The sequence below is a fragment of the Falco peregrinus genome, chromosome 7 (genome assembly GCF_023634155.1).
Source record: "Falco peregrinus isolate bFalPer1 chromosome 7, bFalPer1.pri, whole genome shotgun sequence".
NCBI classification, from domain to species: domain Eukaryota; kingdom Metazoa; phylum Chordata; class Aves; order Falconiformes; family Falconidae; genus Falco; species Falco peregrinus.
This window is the reverse complement of record NC_073727.1, coordinates 41,254,282-41,266,350: the sequence shown is the minus strand read 5'-3', so window position 1 is coordinate 41,266,350 and position 12,069 is coordinate 41,254,282. Positions and strand designations below refer to the sequence as shown.

General features: G+C 36.5%; 1 protein-coding gene across 5 annotated transcripts in view; it reads right to left on the bottom strand.

The window, feature by feature from the left end:
• Window positions 1–7,056: 7,056 nt before the first annotated feature.
• The window catches only part of VTA1 (vesicle trafficking 1), a 39,654-nt gene continuing 34,641 nt past the window's right edge, over window positions 7,057–12,069 (bottom strand). For all 5 annotated transcript variants that reach the window (XM_055810086.1, XM_055810088.1, XM_055810087.1 and 2 more), the window contains one exon: window positions 7,057–8,195. In XM_055810086.1, coding sequence (XP_055666061.1) covers window positions 8,050–8,195 — 146 coding nt within the window. In that variant the 3' untranslated portion in view covers window positions 7,057–8,049. The remainder of the gene's footprint in view (window positions 8,196–12,069) is intronic.

The following is a 12,069-nucleotide window of genomic DNA, read 5'->3' as shown; positions in this document are numbered from 1 at the left end:
TCTGTACGCGTTCCTGCAGGTGTATTCCGAGAATAACAATTTCTTAGCTAATAGGAGCTGTGTTTAGATATATCTGTACCATAAAATATATTGACAGAGCCTTCAAAGGAGTACCGTCCTTTTCTGCATGTCTAGTGCAACTAGGTCCAATAGGATTTATCATTTTGTATAAAGTACAAATAAACCCTCAACATTTCCCAACAGAAAACATAAATGGAAAAAAGTCAACACTTCCATCTCAAAATCTGACAGTATAAAGATTATGAGATTAGAACCTCCACACTGGAGAACTAGCAGCATACCACACTTAGATCTCTTAAAGCCACTGGCATTGTTCTAGCTATATTTTACTGAACAAAAAGCAAACCTTTCTCCCCAACCCCAGCAAACACTTATGCACATGAGTACTCTTCATTGCCTCAATAGGACCATTCACATGGGTGAAGTTACTCGGGCAAGTAAGTGTAGGATAAAGGCCAGATGTGTGTAAAGCTTCTATTATCAAAGGGCTGCAGCACTGAAGTGCAGCAGTCATAAGTACTTGCACACCTGTTTTACAAATACATATTTAGTATATACACTGAAAAAAGTATTTTTCCCAAGACTGTGCTGATACACTTGATCACCTTCAGCACAAAAGAAATATTTGTTGGTTTTTTACAAGAGCTTACAGGGATTTCAGTATGGGCTAGTTCTGCAAAGCTGTATTCACACCAAGAGACATGGCTTCTATTTCGAGCAGTGCCACATCTAGACACAATATGCTATGTATCTAAATCTCTGATAAGCTTTTCATATTGCAAGTTTAAAAGTCTGCATTCAGAAACATGCAGACCATGGATATTCTTCCATGGTCACAAGCAAACATATACTAGGTATTGAATTCATACAATGCATAAAAATCTCTTCATTCTGCTCCACACTCACCATTACTCAAAAATTGCTTACAATGCGTCATAACAAACATTAGACCTAATAAAGACAAAATGTGTCACTGGAAGACACTGAGAGAAATCAGGTCATCACAGTGTCTCAGGTTCTGCAATACCTTTCTTTTACAGTAACGTTTCCAGGTATTTCAGGAGATGGACCATTACTTAAGGTTGAGCAGAAGCCAGAAAAATCCTTCCCAAAACCTCACTGACTGACAAACCGAAATTTTAAGTTTATTACCGCTTCAATCTTGCAATCCAATCCACAAATTTATCAGGATGTCTTAAAATAAATTAACACTTTGTCCCTAATGCCTTAAGTCAGCCATTCTGTAACTAATCTCTTTTTCTATAGATAAGATTTTCATCAGCTCAGTAGCCCTCCTTTGCATCTCTACCTAGTAAACAACTTTTCAACAATGAATTGTTATTGTTGTATTGTGACAGTCTACTTAACTCTGCACTGAAACAGTCTCATCCAATGTATCCTGAATTCACATTACACTGCTGAAATAGGTGAGGCCGATGAGAATTACTTCAGCTTTCCATATCCCAACTTCTATTAAAAAAAATATTCTTGTTAGAACCCAAGTGAGTGATTTTGTATTTTGTGCTTTCAGTTTCACTCTATTCTAGTCTTTCAGTCAAAGTCAGATTTTTCCCAGTTGTCTGCAGTACTTGCAGTACCTCCCAACTTCATCTCATTCACAAATTACACGTGGTTTAGATGGTGACCTCAGCCTAAGGCACTGATAGATAAAACAGGATGTGTCCCTAGGCTGATGTCTCTCAATTTCCATCCTGAAAATAATTCAGAATTTACAGCAGTCTTTTTCCACCAGCTTTAATTCATCTTTCAATTCTCATGTTAATCTATTTCCACCTAAGCAATTTTAGAGCCTTATGTCAAGCATTACTTCATTTTAAGTAAATTACACTCATCTTCTAAAAGTGCCCCAAACCACCCAGGGTGAGGGGCAGAACAAAAGGGCTAGGAGAACACATACTACATGCTATCATATCCATGCTTGAACGTCGTCTTTTTTTCACAATCTGAAGTAAGCTTTTCCTTAATCTTGTGGTTAAACTAACAGGTCTGAAGTTGATCACAACTTTTCTTAATGCAATTGCTTTATTTGCTGCTGTTCTGCTGCAAAATATCAACCGAACTTACAGATCCGTTAAAAGTTCTCGGTACTGAATTTGTACTTATTTCAGTGTTATAGAATGGTTATGTTGGTTCTCTGACAAATTCAACATTTTAAGATTTGTGTTAGGTATTACTATACAAGTTGCTGGCCATGACTTACAACTACACTGTCTCTGTATCTCCTCCTCATTCCTGCCCATTCCTTGCTAAATTATCCTATCATTTTTTTTCCCATTTCTTCCATTCTCACTATAAATCATGTCACTACATATTAATGTCTCCTCTGCCTCTCCTAAAAACTATTGATTTGGGAACTTGTTACCACAATCAACTCTTGTCTTGTAATTACTTGTCAGGATTACAAAAATCCTGACTACATGTAGAAGTACTAAAGGAACCCATTTCACAGATGGGTTAATTGAGGCAAGGAAAAGTTGGCAGTTTCACCACCTGCTCAGCTGGAGGTTTCCAGACTCCTAGAGATCAGTTTGTTGGGCTCTGATTGGGAATATGGCTCTGAGTAGAGTTAATTTCCACTTATCCTTCTTTAAATATTGCAGACATTCTGCTGCCAAAGAGCCTCTGAAACTCAGGAGGGAAGTACAATCGCTACATTTTTCTCCACAGTACATACCAGGTAAACCCCAGACCTGGTATTCTTCCCAAGTTACCCGAGAATGTCTAAACACATGGTCTATCACTCACACTTAGCAACATTCAACATTCATTTAATGACTACAACCTCCCCCCTACCTATGGGAACACCACAGAATAAATACAGTGAAAAATGGGATGCAAATCAGAACAGGAAGGAAAGCACAACATCAGGAAACAGCACCTGAAGGACAAACATGGATCTCTGTACTTCTCTGCAGATACCATGCAGTTATTTATGCAGTCTCCTAAGCTTTCCAAAAAGGCCAAATAAAAACAATGTTAAATATTTAATAAATATGACATATTTAGTGAGTGCAAAAGTTCCTAGGATGAGAACATCTGCTACTCTCCATTTCCAGAATGCTGTCTACTTGGTTTTTTAATCTTCCCTTTTCAAGCTAGATTTAGTCTCTGCCATCATTTCCTCAACTAGGTTAACTTTCTCCTGTGCTGTAACTCACATTTTTTCCCAGTTTGTGGTAAAAAAAAGTGGGGTTCCTTTTGTCATTCTAGTGCTCCTCCCCATCTCTCCTATCTTCCTGTAATCTTTTGCCTTAAGCTCAAGCTTTTTTCTCATCTCTTTCAAGGTTCTAAAGAAATCTGTCAATAACTCTTAACTTCATTTCAGGCACTACCCTGCTCCCATCCCACGTGGGATTGGAAGTATTTATTCTATTTTCTTCTGCAATCATTTATATGCTCCCTCCCATTCCGTGTGATTTCTTGTTCTCCCCTGGTGTATGTCTCCATTCTCTTTCAAGTTTGTTTTTGATGCTCTTATTTACAAAGTTCCTGTTCTGAGATCATTTAGGGCACTACATTCAGAACAATCTCTGTGAGACTGTTCCAGCACTCTTGTAAGCCAAAGAGAGCTCTGCTGGCAAAAATATCCTTTTCTTGCCGACAGTGAAATATCTAATGCAAATTCATGTTTTCTCCAGTTCTCTTGTTACTACAGCTGTGCACTGAAAGGCGGCTACGCAATAAGAAAAAAGCATTGTTCCTTTTCCCAACAAACTTGGTTAAAATTCCAACACTGAAAAACAGGTACTCTCAGGCGACTGTGAAGGACAGTTGCTGTCAGTATCAGGGTGCACTGGTGGTTCAGAAACAGCATCAAACTTTTAGGTTTTCCTAACCCAAATATCCAGGCTCAGGCTCTAATTTTGTAAGCTGCACAACACAAGACATTTTAAAAGAAAGCAAAAATTAAACTTTATAAGCAAGGGCACTTTCCAATCTCAGTGAGAACAGTACCACAAAGACTTTATAGTAACAGAAACTTCCTTTGATCTTTTGTAAATCTAACTTCCTCTAAATTTGTGTTCTCATTCTTTTTGTACCAGGCTCCTACTTTACTGTTGACATGAAAAAGGAGAAAATCAAAGAACATTCATGTGGAATACTGCACAATTAAAAGTTAAATTTTGGCAAAGTTTAGCATTAAGAACAATTGTTAGCAGTATCTATATATTTGTACTTGACATTTTCCCAATACTTGTAAACAAAGTACTAATTATGTCTTTTTGAAAGCATTCTTATAGCCCACCATTGAATTTACATGCATTATATCATAAATGCACAGACACATGTATCTGCGACCCCCCTCTCCCCCAATTGTACTTCAGACAGTAAGTTCCCCTGTTGTTAATTTATCTTAGATAAGTATTACATAGCATCAAACACTACAATTACAATCACATTCTGGTATGTGATCATACTTCAGTCTGTGTAGCTGAACCTTCATTACAAACGACATAATTAGAAATTCCACCTGGCATAACTCAAAAATTTTGAAAGAGTACCTCCAATACTGGTAAATTACTGCACATTTGAAAAAAATCTCCACTGTTTCAATATATCAGTACTATTTGAATACTATTCAATACTATTCAAAGCTATTTCAATATTTCAACATTTCAACAATGACTTGCTCTGCAAGACACTTTTCAAAGACTTTTGTAAGAACCCTGAAGTATGTCATCATCCCTGGAGGTATTTAAAAGATGTGTAGATGTGGTACTTAGGGACATGGTTTAATAGTGGGCCTGGCACTGTCAGGTTTATGGTTGGACTCGAAGATCTTAAAGGTCTTTTCTAACCTAAAAGATTCCATGATTCCCTAATAAGGAACTTTCTCTTCAGAGAGGTGAAAGTATAAAGAACTGCAGAAACATTCAGTAATACCAAAAGCTTTTAAAGTAACAAACGACGAACCGATTTACTAGATTTCTAGCTTACACAAGAAGCGAAACTGAAGATGGAGTATCTGACAGAAAATGCTTCTTTCTCTTTTCTTAAGCAAGACTGAAAAGAGAGAGAACTCACACTCAAAGGAGAAAGGCCTACAAGGATGTAGGTGGCAATCATACTGAAGAAGAGTTGTCTGTAGCACGCAACAAAACTGTCACTCTACTTAATACTGTACTTGTATGCGTTGAGAATTTCTTTAAGAGGAGCTATGGGCTGATATTTTACCATTCAGTGGCTGTAAAGTGAATCAGCCAACACTGAAAGCTCACACAATATTTAACAATGGGGCCGTAAATTCCAGTGCCTGCCACAAATTCCAGCCTGGAACAATTACAGGCTATCTACATACATTCTCCTGACATTTTCAAATATGTACACTTTTTGAATTTTTCTGCAACACTGGTTTGTATTTTTGGGCTATCTGCCACATTTCAAGTTGTCCCTGAGGCTATACTTAATAGAATGGAAAAGTTTTGCTGTAATTTATACTTTAGGCATCAGACTGGATGATAAATACTCAGTCTATTACACCAAACATTAGCAGCTTCAAGATGTGGCTTCAAACATGGTTTGATGGGCTTTTTTAAAACTTCTAAATTAACAAATAAGTGATCAGAACAAAATTTCATGCAAAATAAAACTCAATATGCTAATTCAGGAATTGTGGTCTGAAGGTTGGTATTAGGATGTGTTTAATTTTACAGTTCGTGAGAATTTCATATAATAAACTTCTAAACACTAATTTATTTTCAGAAAGAATGTCCTGATAGCTTCTCTAAGAAAGTCTTAAAGTTTTGTATTAGCATTTCATCTCCATTCCCCTCAGACTCACTTATTCTAACTTCTTTCTAGGCAGAAGGTTATACATTGTAAATGATCACTCAAAAACCTGCTTATGGCTTTTTCATTGCTTATTGCTTTTTTCCTGACAATTCCCTGGTTTCTTAGAGGTTCAACATAATCATGGCCAAGAGACAATCTTACACACTTTAAGAAATACTGAAGTTTTCTTTTGCAAACTTCTTAGTTATTTACTTCCATTTCGTATCATTCAATCACCAAAAAAAAAAAAAGGATATCAATTTTAATTGAAAAGCCTCAAATTAATACAGTGTTATATCATAGCTCACTTACTTGTCCATCTAATACAAAAGCCCTGAAGTTCTTTAAATTCTTTTATAAATAGAAACAGGAGAACTGATTTTCCTCTATCAAGTGCTGGGTACTGAAGCTGGTATTAGTAAATAGTGGTATGATCCCCAACTGAAAGCAACTTCTAATTTTTAATAGCAATGCAATATATATATTTCTACACGGACCAGTGCTCTGCATCCTTCTCTCAACTGAAAAGCAGCTTTTCCAGTCACAGTGTAACCACAATAATATACATGGAACAATTTTAATATACATGGAACAATTTACAGTAATTCAGTTTGATAGTGGTGAGGAATCTCTCTTGCATGAAGCGCTGTACAAAACACAGACCTACTGCCCAGGTCTGTACAGCGTTAACTGTCAAAAAAGTTTCAGATTTAATTATTTTAAATTTCCCAAAACAATTAAAATCTAATCCAAATCACTGTCCAGATTAGCATGCTATCCCATATCAGAAAGCAGCACAAACAGTATCAGACATTCTATTAAATCTCAATCAACTAAAATGCTTAAAGCATCCATTTACAAGTTTCATACCACCCTTTTCAAACCTACTGTCAAAGACTCTATGCTCTTAAAAGGGTATGACCAGCTAAACCTTAATGCATGCTTATGTTTGATTGTCTTTTCCTCATCTTTTTGCTTTCAATATCAGACTTATTTTAGTCATTGCAAAACAGTGCAGCTTTGAAGAATATGTGGATTTGATCTGGCAGCTTGGAAAGAAAGACAGGTCAGATAATATGTCATTAAAATTATTACATATATCAGACATGCTTTATGGTGTACTCAATTATTACGTCACGCCAGTTAAAAGACTACTTACTCTTTCTTCTATACAGCATGGATGGATTTTTAACAATCAAGAGCTCCATAATTGCAAGGGCAGACCTCATAAAGACTCAAAAATCAGTTTCCAAGATATTTTAATTAAATCCCAAGTCCAAAAACTCTCCACAACAAAGCAGACAGGAAGAATATTAGCTGGAAATACAAAGCTCTATGACACTAACATCAGAGATGAACTTATACTGCTTTAATGGCTGACGAACAGGCCTTTTTTCAGCCTCTGAAAAAGATGGAACAGCTATGAAGTAAATCTCCCTAAAAGTTCATGTTGTTTTAGAATCTCTGCCTCTGGTTTCAGGATCATCTCTGAAAAATATTAGTACGTTCTCTTAATTACCCATACATATACAAAATTGTAAGTGTTCACACAAAAGGAGCAAGAATTAGTAATCAAGAATACATGTAGCAGTCCATACAGTTGTGGGGGATTGGGCTGGAACACCATCATGACTCTACCTGATGTATCAGAAGATGTTTATTTCCAGCACGTTTTGAAATGAAATACAAGTGTCCTCAAAGTCTCCCTCAACTTTGACCATGTCTCAGATAATACCCAAATAATTTATGTATAGGAAAAAGTCCTTCCCACTGTGGATGTTAGCTTTCTTACATGCTCTCATTTCACGAGGAAAGCGCTAATCTTAGTGACCATTTTAAAGCTATTATACTTTTTAAATAATAATCTGAAATAACACCAGAGCAAGAATTTTAACAGAACATTCTTATGCTCAAGTTTTTTACAGATTCAGCGTTTTTCCAATCCGATAACCTAAATATTGCAAGATGAATTTTAGCTCTTGAGCAATGTTCACAGTATTTTAGTATTTTGCTTACATCAAGCCACTGCATTCATACGTTCCTAGCTCCACTGTTTGTAAGATGAAAACAGAGATCCCTACTGTACCATTAATTGCTAATCTGACACTGAAACAGTGATTTCATTGTCATGGGTGATGGGACTGAGAAATTCTGTGTAACTCCACTCCTCTAACAGGTACAGTAATAAGCTGTTAGTTCTTTAGGCAAAAGACAGGAATCTGTTGGAAAAAGGCTTTATTCTCTGCCCGTAATCAGTAACTTGAGGGCCTTCTGTAGATTCTGCACAGCAGTGCTCACATCTTCATACTGCAAAGCACTGCCAGCATATTTGCAATATTTTTGAGCTCTGGCAAAGTCCTCTGGAGTCAAACGGACTTCCCCTGCAAAAACATAAGTATTACAAAGTTACTATAAAGGAAATGTGACTGAGGCTTCCTTTCACATGATTTCTGTGTTTTACTTATATTTGCAGTAATATTATTAAAACCAGGCTAATATTTGTGGTAATATTACAAAGACCAAGCTACATGATGTACTACTTTAATGGACAAGCTATTACTTCTGTTCACTTTTCTTTCCATTCATATAATATTTAACTACTTTGCTGCTGGCATTTGAAAAATATGAGGACCTTTCTAGGTACAAGTATTTATATGACCCAGTGCTTTTCAAAAGTAAATCAATGCCTTTGAGAAAGATCTGCTCTTCATCTAAGGCAGCAAAGGAGAGCTTTTTAACGACTGTAAGTTAGCTATAATCACATTACAACCTGCAAGAAACAAGGACAGTGTTTTTTGTGTTTACAGTGTAATTACTTTGCTCTCTTCTTCAGGAATTATACATAATTGAAGACTGTTCCTTCTCAACTGGAGTAACTTTTCAAAATGTGGAAGCGTTTCTCACCGGCATGTTTTTGCACATTTTATATCTCTGTTTTATCCAAGTAAAGTTTATGCTTGCGTTTTTATGTAAGATGACTGAAAACAAAACTGATCCCATTTAATGTGCCCATTTTTTTTTTAATACTGGAGAACACTAGCAAAAGTATTCTCATACTATAATATAAAACAATTAACTGTTATTTATTAAGCAGAGTATTTTCTTGACATAAGTTAAAACATTGGGAATTCTGTAATGCTCAAACACATGCATTCACTCTTCTAAAAAACATAGTAGGGACTTATGCCATAACTGGCAGAAGATTTAATCTGTGAATAGCATCGCTGGTGCGTGCATAAAATATAGCACAGTTATGTTACTGTCCCTCCTTCAACCCACAAATTCACCAGGAGTTTTAAGACTAACACCATGCCATGCCAATAACCTATGGACAAATTATGAAAATTTTACTCATGTTCCTTCAGAACAACTTGTAAAAGACTGATTTATGTGGACATGGATAAATATATGCAGTACTAAAGAATTATGTATTTCTTTAATAGGTTTCCCACACAGCATTTTATAAGCGATGAACAGATTTCACAGATTAAGAAAAAGTGCATTTTAAAATGTACCATAGATTTTATATAAAAATATGGTTAAACATAGCTTTAGTTCTCTAAGTACAGCTTTCTAATTTTAAGCAAGGACATTAATATACTTAAATGCATTTTTTATGGTACAATTTCAGTTAGCTGGATCCCTTTCTTTCAAAATAAAACTGTTGTTAGCAATACTGTGAGAATGTTTACTAAAGAATCTCAGTTCTTATCAGAAAATGTCTATTATATTTGCTTTTCCTTTCCCCAATCTTATTATTTAAGAACAGCGTTTGAACAAATAAAACGGAAAACCTGGGAATATTAAAAACTGGATTGGTCTGCTGGTTTTCGAAACAACCCGACCCAAATAAAAAGCAGAAGGGCAAGTGCTCTTAAGATTAATTTTATCAATTTTTAAATATACTCTAGAAGTTATACTTATTTTCCCTTCAATAAATACATATAACCACAAAATAACTTTTGAATACTGAGGCACATGACAGCTTGGTGGGCTCATTATCACTGTGATGTAGATTAGTTTACTGCTGAGTAGGTGAAGACACATTAAATCTCTTAAAATACATAGACATGTAAGTAAATATGCATGAGGGAGTGCATAAACACAGACACACACTTAGGTTATTTTGTAACCTAAATAAAGTCACAGACTAAAAGCAGCTGGGGTCAATCTGCAACCACATTACTGAACATCTTTAAGAAATTAAAAAAGACCGAGCTCCCCTCAAAGTGGCTTTATGTTATGATGCCAAAAGAAACTACAAAATCATTCTTTAAAAACTGGCCAAGGCATCAGTCCAGTATTCAACTAATTTATTGGAAGGAAGCCTAAATTCACCAGTCTAATCTTATTTTTACAGTATGAGCTCTATTAATGTTTTGCTGGCATAAAGCCTTATGTATTATGAAATCTATTTCAGATGCTATTATGACATAACTTGAGGGAAAAAAGGTAACAATTTTAGATTTATAAACCAAAGTTTACACAGTAAGGGTGTTGATCTTTTGATGTGCTCAGTGGCCTCAGCTCCTATTGAAGTCAACACCTCACAATGGACAAGCAGGACAGAAATAAAATAGCTCTGTGTTCTTAAGTTTTCAAAACGTAAAACTTAACTATAATGTCTGTACTTACACCAAAAGCATAACCACAAAAGTTAGTAACTGACTTCAGTTTACATATTCCAAGGGATAAGCAGACTTGAGGAATGGAAAGCAGCTTTGTTGAAAAGAACCTGGGGGTCCTAGTGGACACCAATTTTTCCATAAGCCAACAATCTGCCCTTGTGGCAAAGAAGACTAATGGCGTCCTGGGCTGCACTAGGAGAAGTGTTGCCAGCAGGTGGAGGGAGGTGATCCTTCCCCTTTATTCAGCACTGGTGAAGCAACACTGGGAGTACTGTGGCCAGTTCTGGGTCCCTCAGTACAAGAGAGAGGCTGACATCCTGGAGAGAGTCCAGAGAAAGGCCACAAAGATGATGAAGGGCCTAGAGCACCTCTTACAAGAGGGAAGGCTTGAGAAAGCTGGGACTGTTCAGCCTAGAGAAGAGAAGGGTCAGGGGGATCTCATCAAGCTATATAAATACCTGCAGGGAGGGTACATAGAGGACAAGGCTCTTTTCAGTGGTGCCCAGTGACAGGACCAGAGGTGGTGGGCACAAACTGAAACACAGGAGGGTCCTGTCTGAACATCAGGAAACACTTTTTACCGTGAGGGTGACTAAGCATTGGCACAGGTTGCCTGGAAAGGTTGTGGAGTCTCCGTCCTTGGAGAGATTCAAAAGCTGTCTTTTGAATTAACAGTGCCATTTTTTTCTCAAACTTCTTCCTTCAGTGCTGCAAATTAAACCATGGGGAGAGTGCAGGGACCGGGGAAGACACAAAGGATGTGGACCTGAGCAACCTATTCTACAGGAGCCTTGCTTGAGCAAAGGGGCTGGACCAGATGACCTCCAGGGGTCCCTTTCAACCTCAATCATCCTGTGATTCTGAGCTCTAAAAAAGCCCAACATCACTCACATGGGAAAAGTATACCATATCCTGAAACAAACCTGCTTCTGTGTTAATCTGAAATTGTTAGCACAGTAGTTGTATTTATTACTGAAACATGACAGACATATGGAATCCATAACAAGAAATATGATTCTTTTCGTTTAAGAGGAATACAAAGTGAAAACCAAAAGGTTGGAGGTGCTGAAAATCATGTCAGGGAAAAAAGCTGCTTCAGAATGAAAATAATGTGTATTTTACATGACACATCTGCTTCTCTCCCCGGTATCCTTTTCTATCCATCAGATGGTTTTCCTTTTTATGAATTTGCCCAAATATAAGGCAGCTGATTTAAGAAAAAAGTAATAATGCAACCTGGTGTATAAAAACAGTGATGGCAAAGATAACTGAAGTAATTTTTGAAACAAGATGTTCTTTTTTTACCATTAAAGCACTTAAGATACTAAAAATATAAATCCTCCGAGATGTCTTCTTAGGATCATGAAAACATGTAATGTCGTATTATTATTTCTACTTTGCATGTAGAAAATCAAACATTATTATACGCACAACTAGAATGGAGAAATGGTTTCTCTACACTATGCCACCTGTGGAAGGGAGCATACGGTACTGTAAGAAGATTTTATAAAAGCTCTGTATAGCTCGACCATGAATGCATTTAGTATTAGCAAAATCTAGAGGTAATAAATTTTTAAAGCAAACTACACCAGAGAAGCGCACGCACACATTATACAAAGTTGCTGTG